At 47.2% G+C, this 24,263-nt stretch overlaps 1 protein-coding gene and 1 long non-coding RNA gene across 2 annotated transcripts in view; both read left to right on the forward strand.

Moving 5' to 3' along the window:
- Window positions 1-24,263, forward strand: part of LOC102749095 (uncharacterized) — a 476,674-nt gene that overhangs the window by 183,161 nt on the left and 269,250 nt on the right. The window lies entirely within an intron of this gene.
- Window positions 1,562-22,997, forward strand: LIPC (lipase C, hepatic type). The gene is made up of 6 exons (XM_081829716.1): window positions 1,562-1,592; window positions 2,249-2,482; window positions 5,012-5,257; window positions 15,835-15,952; window positions 17,475-17,693; window positions 22,622-22,997. Exons 1-6 carry the CDS (start codon window positions 1,562-1,564, stop codon window positions 22,731-22,733), a joined length of 960 nt encoding a protein of 319 aa, XP_081685842.1. The 3' UTR covers window positions 22,734-22,997.

Here is a 24,263-nt window from a genome sequence, read left to right on the forward strand (position 1 = left end):
TCAGGGTCATGAGATCGGGCCTCATGTCAGGCTCCATGCTCATTTCAGAGTCTGCTTAAGACTTTCTCTCCCTCTCCCTCTGCCCCCTCCCCCTGGTACTTGCACACATGCTTTCTCTCTCTCTCTCTAAAAATAAATATATTTAAAAAGAAAGAAAGAAAGAAAGAAAGAAAGAAAGAAAGAAAGAAAGAAAGAAAGAAAGAAAGAAAGAAAGAGAAAGAAAGAAAGAAAGCAAGCCAGACAAGGCCCTTCTCAGTTTAGTGTTCCAGAATTCTGTGACCTCTCCTCCTTCTGCCCTCCTCCTGTAGTCCCAGGCTTCCATGACACTAGGTCTTTCTCTACTTAACAAACACACCATGGCCTCCTGTGTTTCTGGGACTTTGCAGGTCCTTTTCCCTTTGCCTGAAATATCTTTTTTTTTTTTTTAAGACTTTATCCATCTATTTGAGACAGAAAGAGAGCACGAGAGGGGGAAGAGGGAGAGGGAGAAACAGGCTCCCCGCTGAGTGGGGAGCCCAACGCAAGGCTCGATCCCAGAACCCTGAGATCATGACCTGAGCCAAAGTCAGACACTCAACCGACTGAGCCATCCAGATGCCCCCTGCCTGGAATATCTTACCACAACTTATCCACCCAGCCCCAGTCTACCTACCAAACTCCTACTCATCCTTTAGAAACCCAGCAGGCTAAAACAATACTTCACAGGCTAAAACAGTTCAAAGGAAATTCAAGATGAATAGCATTGTTGTGACCTTTCATTTTTTTTAAAAAGATTTATTTATTTATTTATTTTAGAAAGAGACAGAGAGAGTGGGGAGAGGGGCAGAGGGAGAGAGAGAATCTCAAGCAGACTCCCCACTGAGCATGAAGCCCAACTTGGGGCTCGATCCCACAACCCATGAGATCATGACCTGAGCCAAAACCAAGAGTAGGATGCTCAACCACCTGAGCCACCCAGGCGCCCCATGACCCCATTTTATCAAGTAAGAACATTTTTGACAGCTAATATCTACTATTACCATTACTTCACCAAAGAAGAGGTTGGTTTTAATGTAAAAAAAGATAGAAATAATGGCAGACATTTAAACGAAATAAATTTGTCATTATGAGAACTCCCTTCCTCATCCTTACTTTTTTGAGCTTGCCGGTAACTGGGGAGACCTGGTTGGCAGGCCAGTATTTGTGCCTCCAGCTCTGTGATTTAACCCTCACTAGGCTGGGGGTGAGCAGACCTTCACAGAAGGCCAATGAGGCCCATCGCCAAGGAACCAGGCCTAGAAGGCTGAGTCAGAATCACAGAGAGGCGGCACCAGGCCCAGCACCGTCTCCACTCTGGCGGGTGTCATGGGCCACATCAGGCATTATTAGCCAGGCCCACTCATGACAGAGGCAGCGGGACAGCTAATTACCCCTGTCCTCTCATACTCAGCCCCATGAAGAACGGACTATAAATCACACCAAGACATCTTTCATTTGTGACTATGGATGAGAGCTGGAGACAGGCGCTCTCACTGCCCCCTGTCAGTTCCTTCACCCGCAACAGGGATAGAAGCCAGGGCTGATGTGGGACATCAAAGGGTCTTCCAGAGAAGGTAAGGAAGAAAGACAGAGGAAAAACCTTGAGCGCATAAATACTCCCCAACGACAGTCAGCCAGGAGCTGCCACTCGTCTCACGCACACACATCTGTCACTTGACCAGAGCTTTGAGCAGTCCTATTTGCTCACAACATTTTCACCCGGGAACAGTCATGCCCCGAGGCTGTTCTGGACATTCTAATGAAATGACATTGGTGTGGGAGAAAAGCCAGCTTGTTTAGGGAAATTATTGACAACATACAGGCAAATAAAATCTTTCTCTGATGGGTAGGTTAGAACTACTTACAATTATAAGCACAGTGGTTTTTTGTAGGCAAACAGATGCTCTTGAAAGGAGCTTGAGAGGTACTTAAAATTGATTTGCTTAAATAAATCAAGCATTCCCTCCTAACCTTATTTCTACCACTGGGTAGTTCCTGCAGACCTCTTCCCCATAGATAATGTGCGGCCCGTGTCTAATTTTCGGCACCATGAATTACTGTGGTTTTACTGCGAAAAGGTTATAGCAAGATTTTCTAGAGAAAGATTATCCCCTAGGATTTTCTTCTTCCTGCTAGCTCATGAATGTGTAATAACATCAGAAAGCTTAAAGAAGCATTCTCCTTTCTTCCCCTTGTCCCCACCTAACCCTTACCCTTGCTCTCCTGTTAGGGCTGGATGCCGCCGGCCCTTTGTTCGAAGGATCTTTGCCCAGGGACCGTCTTTCACCAGATGATGCCAATTTCGTGGATGCCATTCACACCTTCACCCGGGAGCACATGGGCCTGAGCGTGGGCATCAAACAGTCCATAGCACACTATGACTTCTACCCCAACGGGGGCTACTTCCAGCCTGGCTGCCACTTCCTAGAGCTCTACAAACATATTACCAAGCACGGCTTAAATGGTGAGAAAGAAGGCGTGGGGAAAAGCACTAGCCTGCCCTGGCTTATACCCCTCATACTTGCACACAGCCCCCAGATCCAGTACTCTGGGAAGGGCTCGGGAACCCAGGGTATATGGTCACCAAGCCCACTCAGAGGGAGAGTGGGTAAGGACTAGGGTCCCTCCAGCAGGCCCTCCTCTTAACTGACAATGAGCTGGGGGAGCCACCAGGAATCCCCACTTCTTCGCCTCTCCCAGGGTACCCAACAAAGTCTCTCCAGGGATACTAGCAATTCTGAAAGTGGAGTCCTGATGCCTGTGGTCACTCCTCCTTCTCCAGAAGTTTCCTCACCCAGGGGGCTTCCTCTATTCTGGGCCACATGAGGATGCACTTACTAGATCCTTGATCTTTAGCATCTCGATCTCCGGTCTGACTAGAGCAGGAGTAACTCTTCCACTCCTGGGAGCTGTAATCAGCTGGTCCTGCAGGACCTTACTGGGATTCTTCCAATTCAAAATTCAGTTCTAAACATGTCTTTGTCGCTTCCTTTATCTCAGGGCAGAAACTGGATTGTGGCATTATCTGGGTTGTGATCCCACTTCTCTCTCAAATCCTAGACTAAAATATTGACATGCACGTTGACAACACGCACAGGATTAAAGAACAAGCCTGTCAGCAAAAAGCATACATTTCATGGATGTTCCAAATCTCTCATTATTATAAAACATCATCCTGATGAAAACATGCCAACTCACGCTAAGCCAATTGGAGCCCGTCTCCTCCCCCACCCCATGTACCTCCTTCTCACCTCCATCATCCAAAACCCAGCTGAGAACCCAGTCTCCTGTGATTACATCACCACCTTCACCTCTCCAGTATCAGAATGACCTTCACACTCAACATTATCTCATTTTGGCTGGACTCCCAGCCTTCCACCCGCCCACACCTGAGAGAACCTTCTGGGAACTTCCCCTCGTCATTCCTCACATGCCCCTCACATCGTTGCCCCACCAGTCATCCATGGGGGCCTGCTCCATTCCCGGCTGACCAACCAGCCCTCCTCCCAGATCCACTCCCTCCCAAAGCTCAATACAGGCCTGGTATTGAGTAACTAGTTGCCTGATAAATACATCTCTGTTAGTACCATTTGCTCTTTTGTGCAAACCTTCCCAGTGGTGGTACGATGTACACTTATTTTGCTTGCCCAATTTTGGTGTGGTTTTTCTCGGTTTTCTTCACCTTTAAGTTTAAAAGTGATCCCATCCTGGGGTGGTTCTCGCAAAGCATCTGAACAGAAGGTAATTTGGTAACTGCTTTGCCACCCCAACCCCTCCCGGCTAGGGGAGCTGGAATGCCTTTGAAGCTCAGTCTTCTCATCTGGAACAGCTGCCTGAAGGGGCTGTGGTGAGATTCAGGAACTGGATGAGGGAAAGCACTCAGCATAGTACCTGCCTCATAGTAGGTGCTCAAAAAATGCAGCACTAGACCAAGAGCCAGGTGTCCCGTCTGGGCATTTAGCCTTCAGACACTGGGAGAAATAGCTTTTGGCAAAGCTACCTGTGCTGTACCTTCACATTAGGTACTTTACATACCTTGTGGTGGTTCTTCCACACCCTTGAGAATAATTTATTAAAGATTAAATTAAGTGATTAATTAATTTTTAATTAATTAATGGAGAGTTTTTTTAAAAGGTCAAAAACTCACGGTAAATAAACCTCCTAACCTTGCTGTTTGGGCCCATGTAGACCTGGTCACTTGGATGCATCCTTCTAGAAGCCAATCCCCTTGCTGGTTTTACAGACCAGTTACCCAGTGGAGGCAATGGCTGCTTTAGGACAGAGGGCAGACATTGTGGGAGAGGACTCAGCTTTCACCAGGCCTGTTTAGCCGAGCCCCAACAGTACCTTGGCTCTCATTTGCCTAGCGTGGTTAAGAAAAGGGGCATCCCACACGAGCCAGCTACCTCAACCCAAGCCATGAGCACTTGCACATCTGTAGCCATTTAAGACAAATTTTTTTTTAAAGATTGTATTTATTTATTTGACAGAGAGAGACACAGCGAGAGAGGGAACACAAGCAGGGGGGAGTGGGAGAGGGAGAAGCAGGCTTCCCGCTGAGCAGGGAGCCGGATGTGGGGCTCGATCCCAGGACCCTGAGATCATGACCCGAGCCGAAGGCAGACGCTTAACGACTGAGCCACCCAGGTGCCCCAAGACATAAATATTTTTTAAATAAATCACACTACCCTGTGTTCTTAAATAATTCAGTATTTTCTTAGGGACTTAGGCTTCCGGTTAAAACACCAGGGCACCCTCAGGAGCCCCAGGGTGCCTGGGGTGATGCCTCTCCGCCTCGTGACTGAGAGGGGCCTGCTCCTGGAGTTGTCAGTCACGGATTCCGTCCCAGTGTCGCCAGTGGGCCAGCCTCAGCAACCCCACCCCTCCTTCCCAACATGCCGCGAATCTGCACTGGAAAGAGGACGATCCTTTGAGGAGAGGGTACTTTGGAAAACCGAGGGGGTATTGACGTCCTTCTCGCCCTGTGTTCCAGCCATCACTCAGACCATAAAGTGCTCCCACGAGCGGTCGGTGCATCTCTTCATCGACTCCTTGCTGCACCCCAGCCAGCAGAGCACGGCCTACCAGTGCGGCGACATGGACAGGTTCAGCCAGGGCCTGTGCCTGAGCTGCCGGAGGGGCCGCTGCAGCTCGCTGGGCTACCACGTCCGCCCGCAGCGGAAGGGCCAGAAGAACAAGAGGCTCTTCCTGGCCACGCGCGCCCAGTCCCCCTTCAAAGGTGAGTGTGGGTGGCCAAAGGCTCGCTCTGCTTTCAGTGTTCCTCAAACCACAGATTCCAGACGGCGATGTCCACACAGCCTCTCTCTCTCTCTCTCTCTCTCTCTCTGTTCCCAAGAGTGTGTCCACCTGGCCACCAAGTGCCAGGAGGAGAAACCTTGATACTTTCTGAAACGATTATTGGGTGAGCCTCTTTTCATCCACTTTCATGGTCCCCTAGGATGTTAGATCTTGAAGGCCCTGAGCAGTTCCGTCGACCACCCAGGTGTCATTGTGCAGGGACCTGGAGGCGTCTTTAAACCCCAACTGGAACCCAGCGCTTTCCAGCTCTGCTCACAGCTTCCATGAAAAAAGGAGGCTCCGGGCTATGTTTGTGGCTCCTCATTTCCTCTAAAGTTGGGATCCGCTGATCTTACAGGGTATCACTGTCTTATTGAGACCCTCCAAAGATGAAGTTTGGCTTCCAGCTTTCCTCATCAGATCCTTAACCCCAGGACAGAAACCGAGCCCCGGTCCCTCCCTGGATTGAAGCAGAGGTCGGAGCTGCGCCTCTTTGGGGGCTGAAGCCAGCAGAGAAAGGCTCCACCGAAGCCCAACTCCTCCAGGAGTGAACAAGCTGACATCTGCCACCATTAACATCTCTGTCTCATCCTTTCGACAGCTCCTGAGTGATTTAGCGTCTTACTGTCTCACTGCACATGCTCATGGCGCCCAGAGGACCTGGGCGCTGCGCTGTTTGATTATCACCGCCCAGAATATTTGTGGAGGCAGAAGGTGAACATGTCGTCACCACCACTTCGCATTTGCACAGCCTTTTATACAAAACATCAGATGCAGCCATCACCTCTTTGTGGAACCCACAACAGCCAAGCAAGGTCGGCAGGGCGGGTAAGGATCTCATTTTCAAGAGGAGGGAAGCGCAGCTTGCAGGGAGTGACCTGCCCACGGCCACACAGCCTGGAAGGAGGCCAACAACCAGGTGCATCCGACTCCCGGTCTGTGTTCCTTTTTTTATCACACTCACAAGTTCAAGTTCCCAGGCGACTTATTTTTTAAGCACAGGATTCCTGTTTATCTGCACTTGTGCTCTCCAGCCAGATTTCCCTTCCGTGAAGCCCAGGAATGACAGAAATCCGCTGCCGGCAGCTGATAGCTTCAGAGAGCACCACAGTGAAGGCGGATCCTTCCTGCCTGAGGGGCCAGCCAGTCCCTTCTGCTGACTGCCCCTCCGGGGTGGAGGAGAAGGTACCATCCGAAATCAGCCGAGGGAATTTGGAAGGGCTCCTGCCTCAGAGAGCTCCCCCACGGCAGGCTGCCAATTAGACACTCATTTGGGTTAACCGGCTCCTCTTTTAAATGGAAAAGCTCCCTGGAGTGATTAAGCCCCTCCGATAAGCACATTTCACTGGATCTACTGTAAATCATGGGATGTTAGCATTTCTAGAGGCTGTTCTACCCTGCCATTTCACAGCCGCAGACACCCAGGCTCAGCTGGGGAAAATCATCGGCCCAGGGACGCAGAGTGAATTCTCGGCAGAGTCAGCATTTAGACCCGGACCTCCAAACAACTAGTTGAGGGATTTTTATTTTTTTATTCTTTCCTCAGGAACCTGCCCCTTGTCTGTTTGTGGAGGTGAGGGAGGGAGGAGAGAAGAAGGGGAAGGTTTTGCTTTCTCCTTGAGATCAGCAGGGAAGAAAGGAAACTACTTTTCACCTTCCACAGCTTGGGGGTGTCCTGAAGTGAGGAGGTTGGTCCAGCTGGAGGACATCTACTGGGGGCTTGGAGATGGGGGGGGGGCGGCGGGGAAGGCAAGCATGTAGAGAAGAAAGAGGGGAAAGGAAGACCAATAGGCACAACCAGGCTGAATTCCTCCCTTTAGGCAAGGACCAGCACATGCTGCTGGCGTGAACTCCCAGGGGTCCCTTTCCTATGAAGGAGGACCGGAGCACTGCATTCAGGCAGCACCACCCCGCCCCAGCAGCTACCAAAACCATTGTGTTCATCCATACGTTTATTCTTCAAACGTAAATTGAACCAGAGTAGTCAGAGTCCCTAACTCATGGGGTTCACTGGAGACCAGCCCCCTCCCATATGTACATGCTCAGTGCCATCCCAGGAAGACAGGCAGGGGGTCCCTTGGAGACAACACTCAGGTGTCTTTATTGCCAAGGATTCATCTTGCTCCAGACTCTTCCGACGAGAGTGGGACCACCGAGGCCAGTGATATGGAGGCTATCCAGGCAGTCAGGACTGCCTGAAACTGTCAGAACCCATCTCAGCCCCTAACAGAAGCCCCTTGCTGAGCTGTGGCCTGCACTGTAGCCTCCCCTTCTCCGCGTGTTCCAAATTCTCCTCCGTTCTGCTTCAGTCCTTCCAGGGAGCAAAATCCTAATCTGTTCGCTCGTGGGGAGTAGCATCCCTGGAGTCACGCCAAGCTGCCTTGGGTATGGGTGGGAATTATCCCCAGGTGAGACTCCGCCTGTTCTGGAGCAGCTTCTAATCTGCATAATGCTGCGTCACCTGGTATGGTAGCTGTGGCTAGTTAAATTACTTAGAATTAAACACAATCAAACATTTGATTCCCCAGTCACTCTAGCCACCTTTCAAGTGCTCAGATACGTGGCTGCCATATTGGAGAGCCAGAAATGGATCGCTTCCATCATCACAGAAATTTCTGTTGACGGTACTGGCACAAGGCCTTTAATCTAGGTCCCATAACTACACGTTTCTCCACCCATCATGGTCATGATCATCTCTGACTGGGGCCCTCCAAGCCTATTTAGCTGGCATTTGGTGAATACTTGCAGATTCTTAAAAGAAGAGACTTGCCCAGCCCTGGTTACAGAGAACCCATAATTCATATTTTTCAAGAACATCTAATTGTATGATATATTTTAGTGCAGGATCTGGCTGGGCAAAATAAACATGGCCTCCTGATTGTAGCTTCACAAAGGGTGACTAACTTAGCCTTTTATTCCTCTGGCTCCTAAGATATTTCAACGAAACCATCAAAGGGTCTGTTTTCTATGACCAGAACCCAGTTCCCATGGGGAGAGTCCCACAAGGCAGTTATTACTCACTTCTATTTTCACTCTCCCAGTAAGAGCCCTCGCCAGTCTGGGAGCCTGTTTTGTAAAAGAGAAGAGAGGGAGCATATCCATCCTGAGGGAGTCCTGCTTAGCAAACGCCTTATCTAATTAATCCTCTAGCGGTGGGACGAGGCCACTGGGAGTGGAGGGAAGTGGCACTTATGGGGGCCTCTTCTGTCCAGGCTCCACACTAGGTATGTTGTACAAACTAGCTCCTTTATCATATAATCCTCACAACAACCCAGACAGAGGCACAGAGACTGAGATGGGTGGGGGTGGGGACTGATGATGGTGGACTTTCCAATAAATAAATTGAGACTCATAGAGTTTACGACTTCCCCAAGTCACACAGTCTGTGAGTAGCAAATGTAGCATTTGACCCCAGGTTGCTCTGATTCACGGCCCTTGCTCTTCCACTCCACACGGTCTCCCGAGTGTAATACCAATGCCGGGTCCTCCCCGCCTCTCTCCCTCTCCCCAGCCCTCTGCATTCTGGGCCTCATCCCACCTAAGGGAACTTGCTTGAGTACTCTTTCCTTCTGGTTGGTGAGACAACCAACCGAACTCTGACTTGGGGGAATCTGTTTGTCTTTTTGCCTTCTCTCTGCTACTTCTTTTGGAAGGTTTTCACTAATTTCCAGGGAGAGGTTCAGAAAAAGTCCTGAGTGTCATAGAGACAGTGCAGGCTTGAGATTGGGAATAGAGCATGTCCAGAATTTGGCTTTGCTGCCAACCTCATATATGTGACCTTGACCTAGTTTTGTCAAACCCATGCAGGTCTCAGGTTCTTCAGCCACAGAGTGATTGTGTGTGGATGAGCATGGGGGTGAGCCACTAAAACTGGCACCTGTGGGTGCAGCTCAGAACAGTGCCTGGTCAGTTCAGCACATAGGAAGGGAATAGGTGTCACTGGGGTAACACCTTCTAGAAGCTGGGCAATTTTGTATATGCCATCCCTTCGCATCACATCCTCACACTTTGTTAGAGTGGTCTTGATGGCCATTTTACACATGAGGAAATTGAGCTTCAGAGAGGCTATGAGTGCTCACAACCACTCGGTGGTAGGTGGCAGAGAAAGGACTCGAGGCCCTCAGCTGAGGGCTCTTACTGCCCTCCCACATGAAGCTCCTATGGGCACAAACAGTGGGCAGCAGGCAGCAGGATGCCAGTCAGTACAACACTCCTTACCACACACACACACACACACACACACACACACACTCCCCCAATCCCACCCCTAGCAGAAGAGGCAACTGCCCACAGAAGGGGCAAGCATCCAATCCCATGACATCAGGGTGTAGGGGAGGAAAATTTTTCCTCTACCCTTTTTATTCTTTGGCTGGCCTATTAATTAAGTTGACACAAAACAGATTAAGAAGAGAAAATGTTAATTTCATGTGTACTAGAGCCTCACAGAGCCACGAGTGGTTCAAAGAAGTTAGGCAGTTGATGCCTGTCTGCCATCCTGAGCTAAAGGGAAGGGGTGGGGCTGTGGGGCTTCAAAGAGAAGGAAGTTAATTCACAGGAAGATGGGAAGAGCAAATGTTTGGGAAACAAATGTTTGTCACACCATGCAGAGACAATGGGACACAGAGTGGAATCAACAAACAGGCCTGGAGCACCCCCCACACACACCCCTCATCATCCAGACTGCAGCTCTCTGTGGTGGGTTCTCTCTTTCTGGACTAGGCCCCCCAACTAAATTCTTAGAGGCAGATAAGCAGGAGGCAAAAAGCTCTTCCTGAGTGTTTTGGGTCTTGATTGTCTTCCACTTAAAATACCCCACATGCCAAAGTGGCACATTTGGGAGAGGCTCATTCTGAAGCACTTTAGGGGTGTTGCAGGGTGCCGTGAAGCCCAAATGTGGCCACCAACATGAGCCCAGAGCTGCACAATGCACCTGCTTCCAAAACCACCTGCACCCGCCCTACCTTCCTCCAGCCTGCCTTGAGTGCTGGCCCCCTCGTGGGGTAACCCCTGCACGGTGCCATCCTCAGGCCTCTCAGTGACAGGATCCGCAGCCTCCCTCTCAAGTTAGAGGCGTCTCATGTCTAGGAACAAGCCCTTGGTGCTGCAAGACAACACAAGAGATCTCATTCCTCCCATCTTCATGAAAGAAAATCGATACACTGAAAGAAAAAGGCCTCTTTGATGTTTGCAGAGAGAGTCATAATATCTCCTGGAGCCAATATCTAATGATCTGGAATAATTTTTTTCCATGAGACAAAAAGAAGAAGAAAAAAGAGGAGGAGGAGAAGAAGAAGAAAAAGAAGGAGAAACAAAATATTCTCTTCTCATAAATTCCACAAGCCAATGTCTACTGTGGCTGGCTTATAAAAAGAAACTTAAGTGGCACCAGTGGGGTTCACATGAGATCAGAATCCGGGGTTTTTAGGGTATTGAACCACAGGAGGACTCTCTATTTGAGGAGAATCTCCAGAGGCCTCACATCTCTGCTCTACGTGGCATTTGCCTGATCTCATTCAGGGTTAATGGACTGTTTCATGCTCTTTATCTTTAAGACCTAAAATAATTTCTCCTGACTGAACCGAGGAATGCACTGGGCTGGCCCCTCTGCAGTCACAGGATCAAAAGCATTTTTCCTAAATCATTTTTTAAAATCCTTACTAAACATGTCATGAGGGAAAGTGAGCAAAATTTTTCCTTAATCTTTGTAACAGCATCATTGTCCTGGGGGGGGCGGGGGGGGGCAGGGAGAGGGAATGATAGGCAAATTGTCTCTTTTTCTTTTAAAGAAAAACACAAAAATCCAAAATAAGAACATCTAATTAGTTCTCAGTATGAAAGGTTCTTTTATATTTATAAAAATTATGTCATTTCAAGATTTCTCCCCCAAAAAGTGACTTTCCTAGTGCAGGTAATTTGGGACTTCCTGTGCCATCAACCTGCTTAGTTCTATATCCGGGCTTTTGCAGACACAAGGGTGCCCTCATCCCCCCACCCCTGTGCCCCCCCGGCCCCCCACAGCCCACACACCTTTCAGGAGCGCTTGGGAGGCTGGCAGACTCGGGCTCCTCGACACTCCTGCACCTTTGGGGTTCCGACTTCCTGCACAGGTCCCACCCCGGGGAGACACCACAGGAGGCCAGGTAATTCTCATTCAAAGGATGGGAAACCAAAGGGGTCCTGGCAAGCTGACCCTTGGATTTTACACCTTCCCCCAGAATGGTGCAACCGTAGCATCTCGGACGTGGGAATCCATCTCCTACTCATGATTTAAGAACAAAGGAAGAAAAAAAACCCTCCAGCGCAGGGACATGAGACATTTATCCCCACTCGGGGGCTAGGCATTCAGGGGACAGGCAGGAAGTATCTGCAGCAGCGATAGCCCAGGATGGATGTCAGCAGGGGGGCCCCGGGAGGCACTTTGTCTTGGTGGCTTCGTTCCAGGAAGATTTTGACGGCAGCCTTTCCTCAGGGGTTGAGGGTTTGCCATTTGCTTTCAAAGGGCAGGCGCAGCTTGCAGAACCAGAACCCCAGGAGACAGCGGGAAGGGGATTTTAGAATCAGACAGACACCTGGGTTCAAATTTGGCTCCACTTGTAACTCTCTGTGACCTTGGACACGTGTCCAAATCTCTGCTTCCTTGTCTGACATCCACCAGAGTAATTGACATCCTAGGTCTCAGGAGAAAACAGGACTCTGCTGGCCGAGGTCAGCTCAAGGGAGTGGGCAAGACTCCTTCCAGAGGGTGGGGAGTAGTAAGGAAACCAACAGGGCCTTCCCCTTATTTAGTCTTGTTGTGAGGACCAAAAATGATGTAGACAAAACACTTAGTATATAGCCTGATGCATACATAGTAGGCTCTCCACAAATGGAGATTCCCTTTCACAATTAGGGTCTTTAATGCAGCACGTGTCCTGCCTTATCTTCACACCAAAGAGCCCCTGAAGACCCCTTAGGTGCCCGGTGCATGCTGGGACTTGTGCCGATAGGAGCATTGATATGACACTGAGACTGCCCTCGGGGAGAGAAGACACGGACATTGATGCCCACAAGACAAGAAGACAGAAATGACTCTGCTTCCCAAGCGCAAGCTCCCCTGAGTCCAGGACCGCGGCTTCTGGTCCTCTTGTCTTCTGTTTTAATACTTTTAAAAGCGTTTTCTTTTTCCAATAAGAGTCTAATTAGAATACAGGCACATTGTAGAAAACCCAGAACTTGCGGGAAAGCGTAAAGAAACATAAAAATGACCCCTCTCTCCTCTCCGAAGATAAGCATGGTCACATTTTTATGCCTCTTCCTCTTGTGTGTCCTGTTTTATAAAGTTGGTCTCATGTTGGACATGAAATTTTGCATCCTTGTTGTTGTTTGGGCTTTTTTTTTTCCCCACTTCTTTCATAAGGATTGAAATTGCTCCAAAAATATCTTTTAATGACTTCATAAGAGTAAATCACATGGTTGGGAATATGAACTCGGAATCAGCAGACTCAAGTCTAATTGCAGCTTCCCCCGTTCTTAGCTGCATGACAGTGGACAAGTTACTTAACTTTCCCCGAGCATCAGCTCCTGCATTTGTAAAATGATGTGGAGGGAGGATAAAATGGGCATCTTACAAAGTTGTTGTAAAGAGAAATGAGATAATTACGTGACGCGATTGGCTCAGTGTCTGGGACACGATAAAAAGTAAATGGTAGTTCTCATAATTGTCCTGATTAGTCAGTCTGTAGTCATTCTTCCACCAGTGAATATCTCAGGTGTTGCTGATTTATTTTTAGTTAAACGGTTCTGTTATGACACTCTTGAACTTAAATCTCTCTCCATACTTCAACTTTTTCCTCAGGGTATATAAAGCTATGGTCCCATGTACAAACACTTAAAAGTTGAAGTACTGGAGCCAGGTGGCCTGGGCTTACATCCCAGCTCTGCTACTTAGGAGCTCTGTGACACTGGGAAAGTCACTTAACTTCTCTGTGCTTCAGTTTCCTCCTCTCTAAAAGGGGGTGCTGACAGTATCACCTGTTGTGAGGATTAAGTGTGATAATAGATGCAAAGTGCTTGGCACAGGTAAACAAAATAAATATTAGTCAGTGTTGCTTTCTTGCATCTTGCCAATTATCCTCTTTAACTCCTCTATCCCCAGTAGCTTTTAGCACTGGGCTGAGCACCAGTAGACTTCCAATTTATGCATATTAAATTGGACTAAAATTGGTTACTAAGGGTGTTCCTTGAGTGCTCTGCAAGATGCCGGCCTCCTCGTTAGGAGGTTAACCCAAGTCCAGTCCTCCTGCCCCGTCCTGTCCACATCCAACACCCACCCCACACAACTATGGCTTGTGTCTTTGGAAGGACCTTTCCTTTTGCCTCTGTTCAACTTATAACACAGTCTGCCTGTGACAGGGTTCTCTTGATAGACCCCAAATAGTCTATGGCTTCTCAGAGGCTTCTGGGATGTTAGGCCAGAGTCCCTGTCTCCATCACTGCCAGCCAGGGTTGAGGGACACTTTCTGGAACCTGGGCCCACAGCCCTTCTCTTATTTCTCACCCGCAGCCTCACAGTCCTGAGAGTCTCAGACTACTTTTTCCACGAATAAGGACCTGAGCACCTGTTACGGACAGGGCACAATGTTCAGTACCAGACGATGCCCAAGCTAGCTCCTACCTAAAGCAGAAAACTCATGGCCTATAACAGTCCACTGTTCATGTTTGGCTCTTGCCGTGGACATAAATATACAAAAAGAAACTTTGGTGCTTCAGAGTAAACCCAAGAGATAACCCCGGGCTCATAGGCAAGTCCACCACAAAACCCAAATGAGAAGGTTGGTTTATGCCAAAGGGGAGGGTTGTGCAAACAGCACAGAATCCCAGGGCAACGGGCGGCCGGGACACTGCAGCTGGGCTGTTGGCAGCACGCCATCCGAAGCAGCTGTTGCTGGGTTTGTGTGTAGCTACCAACCTCCCGTGGCCATGCGGCATTAGGTAGGTAGGAGACTGACTCATGAAGATGACGAATTTCCACGTGTGGGATGTATGGGATGGATGAACAAGTGGCTAGTGCCGTGATCTATGCTTTCGGGTGGGAATTCTCCTGCAACACAGCTTGAAACTCGGGTCTTGGACTCTCAGAGGTGGCTTCCATCTTCCTAAATGGTAATACACATCATGTTACTCCCAAGCCAACTGTCGGTTCATTCATCCCACCACGTTTGTTAGACACCTACATCGCGGAAGTCACTATATCAGGATGAGTGGATTAATCGTTACCTAGAACAGGAAAAGCAAATACACAGCAAGCACCCCATAAATCCCTCTCCTCTGCCCAAGGCAGACACCAGTCTTCCCAAGAGCCTGGGTGTAGCCTCAGTACCCATCTCCACATAGGGCTCTGGGCAGCCTGATCAATCAAGCGGAGTTGGCATGCTATATGAAACGTGTTGGCCATCTTGGAGCTACAACAGTAGAGGCACGTAGAGAATATGGAGACAGCAAGAGACAGAAGTCCAAGCAGTCCATTCATTTTGGAATTAAGTGGGGGTAATTGCAAGAACAGCCCCGTAGGCGGTTGGTATGACAACACAGGGTAAGTCAAGGCCATCTTGGGAGCCTTAGCAATAGGTCCAGGCTAAGAGACAGACTATGTGACCTTGAACCTGTGAAAGTCCCTTCCCTTCTTGGGCCCCGGTTTTCTTATTTATAAAATGGGGATGATGACAACAATACCTCATAAGGTTCTTATGATGAGTGAATGAGATGAGGTAGTGTAAAGTGTTTAACAATACCTGTGTGATAGTAAGCGATTTGCTTTTATTGATTAAATATTTAGGTAAAGAAGAGTAAAATAAGTTACCCTCTCCTACACAACCCAGTAGAAGGACATTCTGAACATTTGATAAAATGGAAACATTTTAGGCCCAAGTGCTAGAACTAGAGTTGTCTTATTTCCATCAGAAAATGTGCTTGATGAACCCCACAGAGCTAGTGCCTAGGAACTGCCCAGAATATAGAGATGTGGTCACTAGGGCATATGATTCTTAACTAGAGCTCTGTCCATCCCAAAACGGACCCCTCAAACAGAGGCAAACATTGAAAAGGGCAACGTGTTCTCTTGCCTTTGTCAGGTGCCTCAAAGCGATAATATCCTTCAATTTATGAAAGGGGACTCTTGCCGAATATATGGGATAGTCCAACAAGATTGCACCCAGAAATGGGTGAGAATGCTAGGTATACCATATTCCTGTTCTGCCTTCTTCTGCTAGATAATACTTATTATTATATTACAAACACACCATATGTCCTCTGTAAACATTTCATAAAGACAGAAAAGGAAAAAGAAAAAAATGTAAAGTCTTCATAATCCCTCCACCCAGGAAAAAAAAAAAAAAAAAAAGTTGGTCTCTATCCATCCAGACTTCTCATTCTGCATTTTTAAATTTTAAAAATATGAGATTTTTAATTTAAAAAAATCCTATTTAAATTCTCTTTTTCTCTCCCTCCCCCCACCCCCCCCCACCCACCTTCTCTCTTTAGTGTATCATTACCAGTTCAAGATCCAGTTCATCAACCAACTTGAGAAACCAGTAGAACCAACTTTTACTATGACACTCTTCGGAACAAAAGAGGAATACCAGAAAATTACCATCACTCTGTGAGTATAAGGTGCAGCCCCGTCTATGGTGATGGCATGCTACTTTTTCTCACAGGGTCTAGAAGGACCCCGTACTTTTCAAGGGCCAGGCCAGACACAGCTTACTCTTCTCAGCCCATACAACTGCCCCAAACACCTGTCAGAAGGGATGTCCACCCCAAGCCCAGCGCCTTGTCATCCCTCAGCCTCACCCGGGTCCCACAGATTGCTTTATGGTAAAATGACCTGTGTTTACAATGGGTTCATTGTGAGGTGAGCTGAGCAGAGAGGGAAGCCAGAGGTGGCAAAGTCCGTCGTCCACACTGCAGGAAGAAGAGCCAGGCAGGAGGAGCAGGGAGGGCTGGAGCAGCTGTCTGCAGGACGGCCCTGAGCTTCTTTTCAGTGAGTTCTGAAACCCATAACCCAGAAACAAAACTGCTTTCAACTTGGCACAAATTTCCCACCTCGGTCAGCCTGCACTGCCTGCCAGCCCTGCCCATCTGTCCTTTGCCCTGTTACATACCTGCTCACAACGTGAACAGTAACCTCATGCCTCCCTTGGAGGCTCCCCAGTCTCACTGACCACATCTCGACCCTCAGTATGGCCTCTTCCTTGGAAGTGCCAGTAGGCCTCCGCCCGCTCCAGGGACAGTCCTCAGCTTCCAGAAGATCTCTCCCAGCTTTGGATCTCTGGTCATCACACTGATTCCGACATTCAGCAAGTATTAGTCAGTGCTGTGCCTCAGAGGTAGAGAGGACCTTAGCCCTAGGATGCTCACAGCCTAGTGGGGTGGATAGATTCCTAAGCAGTTCTTTACAACATTCTGCAGGAGGAGCTATGACAAGCCATGCAAAGGAACCCTCCATCCACCTGTCTCTCCCTAAATCCAGTGTTACCTTTGCACTGTCCCAGATCTCTCCTGGGGAATAGTTCCAAGGTGGAAAGGGCATATAGCTGCTCAGTCAGTGTTGGGACATGTTAATGTCTTGGAGACCAGTGAGTAAACCTGCTAATGATACCTCAGGCTCTGCATTTAAATCTTGCTCCAAATTGGTGCATCCCTTTAAAATGTGGTTTTCTATTACTGTTAAACTTTGTTGTTTCTATTTATATGGGGAGGAAAAAAAGCATGAGTGGGGAGATAAGAGTAGTGGGTGGCTCTACTGTGTTAATCAAACCTCCAGGGAGCTGAGCTGCCCAGAGATCATTGCCAAAGGCCCACTGTCTTCTCAGGGGCAGTTTTCCTGATTTGTTAACGTAGAAGCTAGTAAGCCTGAGCTCAACAGAGTTACCAGATTCATTATGGCAGAACTCTCAGAGCCTCTTAAATATGCTAACCCAGAAGATACATGGCTTTCCCAGTATTAATGGTCTGGCCCACCCACTGCTGTTTCTACTAATAGTCTGTCCCACACCAGTTTGGAAAATGCAGCAGAAAAGACCTTCCCAAGTCACTCAGGCAAACCCAACACAGCCTGAATGTGCCCAACACGACTTTGCTGTTACAAATAAACTAGGTCTGATTTCCTTTGTATCTTCAAGGGATGAAGAAATTACTAGTAATAAAACCTATTCCTTTCTTATCACGTTGGATTTGGATATCGGTGAGCTGATCATGATCAAGTTCAAGTGGGAAAATGGCGCCGTATGGACCAATGTCTGGAACACAGTCCAAACCATCATCCCATGGAGCAGAGGGCCCCTCTACTCAGGCCTTGTTGTAAAGACCATCAGAGTCAAAGCGGGAGAAACCCAGCAACGGTGAGTATTGACTCAACCTCCCTTGACATCTATCAGGCATCTCCATGTGCCGGACCTCCACAATTAACACTTGCACTTATATCATAAAGTGGACACTATCATGTCCTAATGACGGCATATAGATGCTCAGAAAGGTGAAATGACCATCCCGAATTCACACAGCCATAGGTGGAAGGACTGGGATTTGCACCCAGGTCTTCTGACTCCCAGTCTAGACTCTTCCAGCTGCCTGTGGTTCAGAGCTACTTGCCTCGGAGTTTGAGAATCGCCTCACTGGCCCAGTGCCCTTCAAACTTCAGTGCGCAGGTGGATCACCAGGAGATGTTTGTGGGTGCTGCAGTCCAAGGACCGCACTTTGAGTGGCAAGGACCAAGATGTGCCATTTCCTTCTTACTGCTCACCCAGATAAATGCTTTCAACAGATCGCAGTCTCGACATCCCATTCTGTGAGGGTGCCCCTCAAATCTCAGAGTGCCAAAGAGCCACTGGAGAGCTTATTAAATATGCAGGATTCCCGAAGCCACCTGTGGAACTTCTGATGTGCAGTGGTTTGTGAAGGGACCCAGGACACACAGTTGCTAATAAAAGCCCTAAGAAATTCTGATGGGAACCAATGGAGCAGGCTTAGGAAGCCCTGCTCTGTGCGATTTAACATCTCCCTTGGTCCCAATGTCCCCGGGGACAATAAGGGACTGGGGACAGAGTAAGACACAAAAGAAAGAAAAGTGGTCCAGATGCCCCTTCAGTCCTGTCAGCAAAGGGATGCCCAACATATTTTGCCATGGCAACTCTGCTTTTCTAGAGTTCTGCACTTCTCCATGAGAAGAGAATTCTGTCCTTCCCCACACCCTTCCTCCTCCTCCTCCCCCTCATGTTCAGGAAACTTGTCTCTCCTCTCCCACTGCCCTTTGTTGGGGAGCCCATTTCTCTCTCCGGCTTGTCCTCAGTAGAGATGGAGAACAGCAGGCCTCTCACCTCTGAACTATGCTCCTCCCTCACCCCACGGGCTTCATGGCCAAGAGTGGGCCCGAGGCAGATTTATGCCCCCGACTCCCTTATACCACAGCGCTCTGAGATTTTATCTCCCCGGGATACAAAATCCTGGCGATTACTAAGAGCATACTCTGCAGCCTGCCAACAGATTTCTCCACATGATCAATTTGAGAAAATTCAAGTGCTTCTCTCCTCTTAGACACTTGGCTATTCTTGCATGACTTTCTAGCCCTTTAGAAGTGCTCAGCTTCTGACAGCCACCCCTCCCCGCACTCCCTCAGCTCGAGGGTCATTCCTCAGGCCTAGGGGCTGTTCACCATGACAATTCTCTGTGACTTGACTGGAAAGGCTGTATAAAACACACCATAGCCTTCTCACTGGTGCTTACCCACATGGTTCTGAAGGAGGAAAGAGCAGAGGGAAGGGAATGGTGCTTCCAGAGGTCCCACTGCGCCGAAGGCACGGAACCAGGTCTAGAGGGTTGGTCTCGTGGAACCCTCCCAGTGATGCTCGGAAATGGGTCATGCTGGCTGTGCAGATGAGAAAGCTGGGCCTCACAGAACCACAGCCTGGGGGCACTGCTGATAATTGGCTGAGTCCAGATCTAACTCAGAGCTTGTCTGATGCCTTCCTTGTCTCTTTGCTGTCCATGCACTGTTCCCAACAGTTCCTTCCTCCATTCATCTGGGCCCCATGGATCTGACTTTCCTTAGTCTAAACCAGCAGTGTTGAAGTGCTGGGTATTCACATATCTGTACATCAGACCCTTCCTCGGAGCTGTAGGAGGTACATGCTGAAAAAGGAGGAGGGGTGGTGAGACCTATAGCTTTTTAAGTTGCAAGTATTCAGTGGCTCCTGTGTGTCTTCCCAGCATGAGGTACCATCAGGGGATACCAAAAAAAAAAAAAAAAAAAATCTGAGTGTGGCCCTTGGCAGAAAGAAATTCCAGGACCTAATAATTAGGAAAAACAAGATGCATAAATTTTACTAATAACATACTCCCTCCCGGTGCTTCTCAAACCTTCATGTGCCCAGGAAGCATCTGGGAATCGTGTTAAAATGCAATTAAAATGTAGGTGGGGTGGGGCCTGACATCCTGTGTCTCTAACAAGCTCCCAGGTGCGGCTGCTGCTGGCTCACAGACCACACTTTGCATAGGGAAGGTCTAGCATTGCATGGTCTAGAAAGCCTAGAAGGGAGACAGCAGTTCAGTGGTGTGGCACCACCACGGGCTGTGGGGAGGCCAGGAGGCATTCCCAGGGAGAGAGGCAGCGAGCAAAGCAATATGGCGGCCAGAACCCGATGGCCTGCGTCTGCCAGCCCTAAGCTCAAATTCCACTTGCCGCTCACCATCTGTGGAGCCTCGAACACTAACTGCACCTCGCAGAGACTCGGTTCTTTAGCAATAAATGGAATTTATAATATGTATCTCATGAGACCAATAACAAACTACCAATTTTTGAGTCCCTCTACAAACCGTAATCCCAGGGCCAGGATGCAAATATGCAACCTCACAGTCTTAATCTCTCTGCTGACTACAGGGTACAAAAATGGTCAAGTAACTCACTCCGTGCCTCCACGGGAGGAATTCAATGAGAGGTGATTTTCTCATTCAGAGGCACAAAGTCAGAGGTGAGAGGACCTATTGTGGTGGAAGAGACAGGGCAGAAAACATTGGTTCTACAGCGGGACATCAAATGAGATCAGCTACACATAATGAGAAAATGCTCAATTTCCACAGTAATCATATAAATGCAAGACAAAAATCAATGAGATTATCGCTGGTCACCCATTAGCTTGGCAGGAATTAAAAAACAGACAACATCCAGAGTTGGTAAACGTGTGGAGAAGCAGGCACCCTCATACACTATTTGTGGGAGTGCAAATTATGGAGCTTCTGCAGGAGAATTTCATTCAACAACTAACATCTAGTGAGCACCTACCTTATACCAGGCACTGTTGTAGGCACCAGGCAGAGAACAGAATAGACAAAGCCCTTGTTCTCATGGAGCTTACATTATCAAAATTTTAAATATACATAATACCCAGAATTTTGACTCTAGGTGTCCATCCTGGAGAAATACTCAAAATATCCACAAGAGATATACATGTGCAAAAATGTTTGTTGCAGTCCTATCTGTAAATAGTAAACCATTGGGAAAACCTCAATGTCTGTCAGTAGGAAAATGGCTCCAATACACTGTGGTACATCCACACAATGGAATATAGTACAGGAAGTGAAAAAGAATGAGACAGATTCATATGCAGTGAGATGAACAGGTCTCCAATTCCATTACTTGATGGCAATGAAAAAGGTCAGAAAAATACATACATTATAACCTCACTTCTCTTAAAAATTCTTTATGTTTGCATATGAACACTGATATATGTGTAATGCATAGAAGTAGGTCTGGAGATGGGGCACCTGGGTTGCTCAGTTGATTGAACGTCCGACTCTTGATTTCAGCTCAGGTTGTGAGATCAAGCCCCGCGTGGGGGCTCTGTGCTCAATGGGGAGGCTGCTTAAGATTCTCTCACTCCTTTCTCTCTTTGTCCCTCCACCCCTCAAATAAATAAATAAATCTTAAAAAAAAGGAAAGAAAGAAAAAAGAAAAAGAAAGAGATCTGGAGAGACATAAACCAAACCAGGAAAGCAGAGGGGAATGACATTGGTGAAGGATGATGGCAAAGAGGATCTTTAATATTTGACTTCGTTTAGTTCTTTACCATTTGAATTTTTCAAAATTGCATTCACAAATTATTCGTAACAGTTTTTTTAATTTTAGCTTTATTGAGATATAATTGACAATTAAAATTAAGATATTTAAAGTGTACATCATTGTGATTTGATATACATAGACATGTGAATGGATCCCCCCACCACCCAGTTAACTAACACACCCAGCACCTCACATATATATAATCCAGTGTTATCAACTATAGTCACCCTGTTTTACATTAGATGCTCAGACCTTATTCATCTTATAGCTAAAAGTTCGTATCCTTTTACCCACCTCTCCCTATCTTCCCCTTCCCCAGTCCCTGGGAACCACTTTTCTACCCTGTTTCTATGAATTCTACTTTTTTGGGGGAGGGGCAGATTCCACGTATAAGTGATATCCTGCAGTATTTGTCTTTCTCCATCTGGTTTATACACTATTTTAATTTTAAAAAAGTCTGATTTAATGAAGACTTGACCCTAGATGCAATACAAAAAAGAAAAAGAAGAAAGAAGAAGCCATAAACTAGAATTCTTTGTGACTACTGATAGTTTTTTTCCTAGTAAATGCAAGTTAGCAACACAAAACAGCATCTTAGGCCAACCTAACAAACGGTCAAAGCCGTCTAAGGCTTGGTCTCCAAGAGACACCCAAAACACAGAGTGATGTCCTCTCTAGACGGACAGTGTCTGCACCAATAAGAAGAAGGGGCTGGGCTTACAGAGCTGAGCCCAGCAGAGGCTGGTGACCATGGCCTCATGCCCAGGGACCTTTAAGAGCAGCGCTGACAAACTGGAGCGAGTCCAAAGAAGGAAGGCTGAGGAGAGAAGCCTGCCTTGTGAGGAACAGTTGAAGGAACTGCGAATGTTTGCCCTGGAGTCTGGGCAATGCAGTGAAAGGAACAATAGTTACCCTCAAATCTTTGATGAGCTGTGGTTGGGGAGAAAAAAGAACTGCCCCGAGGACTTTCTGTTCTTACTGAGCTGAAATCACCCCAGTGCAGAACTCCAGGAAGCAGCCTTACACTGATTGCTTTCACTGACTTGGGTTTTATTTTTCTCTGAAGTTACGAAAATATTTGTGCACGTAAGAATCCAATTTTTTTTTAAAAAATAGCATGCATTACATAAATTGAGTTTTTATTTACAAAGGATGAAACATTTCAATAAGCTCCATCTAAAAGTTAACGCTGTGTTTGCTCTGTTTTCTTTTCAGGATGACATTCTGCTCAGAAAACATGGATGGCCTACAGCCCCACCCAACCCCGGAGAAAACCTTTGTGAGATGTGACGTAAACTCCAAAAAATTGAAGAGAAAGATCAGATGAGCTTCTACGAAGTTCCAGTGTGAAGAATAAATGATCTATTCCTCATCTGGAATGGTTACTTTATTTGGAAACCCAAGTTATATAAACAATCTTGCATAAAGTTTAAACAAAGTTTAGGTTTAAAGGGGGAGTATGTTTCACTATTCTAAAGTGAGCTTTTAGAAACTATATTATGTAACTGTATTCAAACATTTGTGTAACTAGAAATTTCCCTATTGTATCTCTGATTAAATGGTAATATATGCAATATATAAATAAGAGCCATTTTAGATCCATTGTCCTAATTTACAAGGTCTTTTACAGTTAAGTCAAATTCCCCATATTTCCCTCCTAGTTTATTCTGATACGTTTTTTGAACCATGCTGGAAAGGTACTTCTTTATGACAGAACCCATGCTTCAACAAAATGAAATTCCCATTAATCACTAGTCATATGTCCCCACATACACATGCTTTTTAAGACAATTCAGCTCACTGAAAGAAGAAAAATTCTAATTAAGCCAATAGCTGCCATCATGAAGGTTGTACAATTATTTCACTGAATCAAACCAATAAAAGTAGAATTCTCCTAAAACTACTTAATGGCAACCTGAAAGCTGGACAGTTGGTCATTTTAACAATTAAATTACTATTGCACTAAATACAATTTTTCTCTTTTACTAATACTCGCATTAAAAGCTAATGGAAAACTTACCTCAAAGACTTAGATATCAGATTTCAAACTGTCCAATAAATGAAGTAATGACGTTTTAACCAGCAAATTCCGTCACAAAACATGTGAAGGAAATACTAGCCCTGGTCATGACTTGTGTATGTGTTTCAAGTAACTCAGAGAGGGAGAGCACACTGTGTGCGCTATGTTACTGGACTTGACTTCCGCGTGGCTTCAGCCCTGCGCAGCTCATAACGCACCTGCTCTTCAGCAGAGCAGGGCAAACCAGAGCTGGTAAAGGACAAATCCCAAAGAGATGCCTGCCTCTGATGAAATCAGTTTAAGATTGTCTTACACAAGGGCACGTGGGTGGCTCAGTCGGTTATGCGTCTGCCTTCAGCTCAGGTCATGGTGCCAAGGTCCTGGGATCGAGCCCCTGCATTGGGCTCTCTGTTCAGTGGGGAGCCTGCTTATCCCTCTCCCTTTCCCCCCTGCTTGTGATCTCTCTCTCAGATAAATAAATAAACTCTTAAAAAAAAAAAAAGGATTGTCTTACACAATTCACTTTTATTTCCCTTGGAAAGACCCATAAAACTAAAGGATGGGGGTGGGGTGATAGGGAGAAAGAATAGCTTGGTCAATGTTGCCTCCTGTCCTGAATGCTGATCCTGCCCACAGAAGTAACTGACCACACTTTTTTTTTTAAAGATTTATTTCTTTGTTTCAGAGAGAGAGCACATGAGCAGAGAAAGGGGCAGAGGGAGAGGGAGAGAATCTCAAGCAGGGTCCCCACTGAGTGGGGAGCCCAATGTGGGGCTTGATCTCACAGCCCCAAGATCATGACCTGAGCCAAAATCAAGAGTCAGATGCTCAACCGGC

Source organism: Leptonychotes weddellii, chromosome 9 (assembly GCF_054177405.1).
Source record: "Leptonychotes weddellii isolate Sample4059 chromosome 9, ASM5417740v2, whole genome shotgun sequence".
In the NCBI taxonomy this organism is placed as follows: Eukaryota; Metazoa; Chordata; class Mammalia; order Carnivora; family Phocidae; genus Leptonychotes; species Leptonychotes weddellii.

Coding starts and splice junctions, on each gene's coding strand:
- LIPC (XM_081829716.1), top strand. CDS start 1,562: ATGTGGGACATCAAAGGGTCTTCCAGAGAAG. Junction 5,258..15,834: donor CGCCCAGTCCCCCTTCAAAG/GTGAGTGTGGGT, acceptor TTCTCTCTTTAG/TGTATCATTACCAGTTCAAG. Junction 17,694..22,621: donor GCGGGAGAAACCCAGCAACG/GTGAGTATTGAC, acceptor TTTTCTTTTCAG/GATGACATTCTGCTCAGAAA.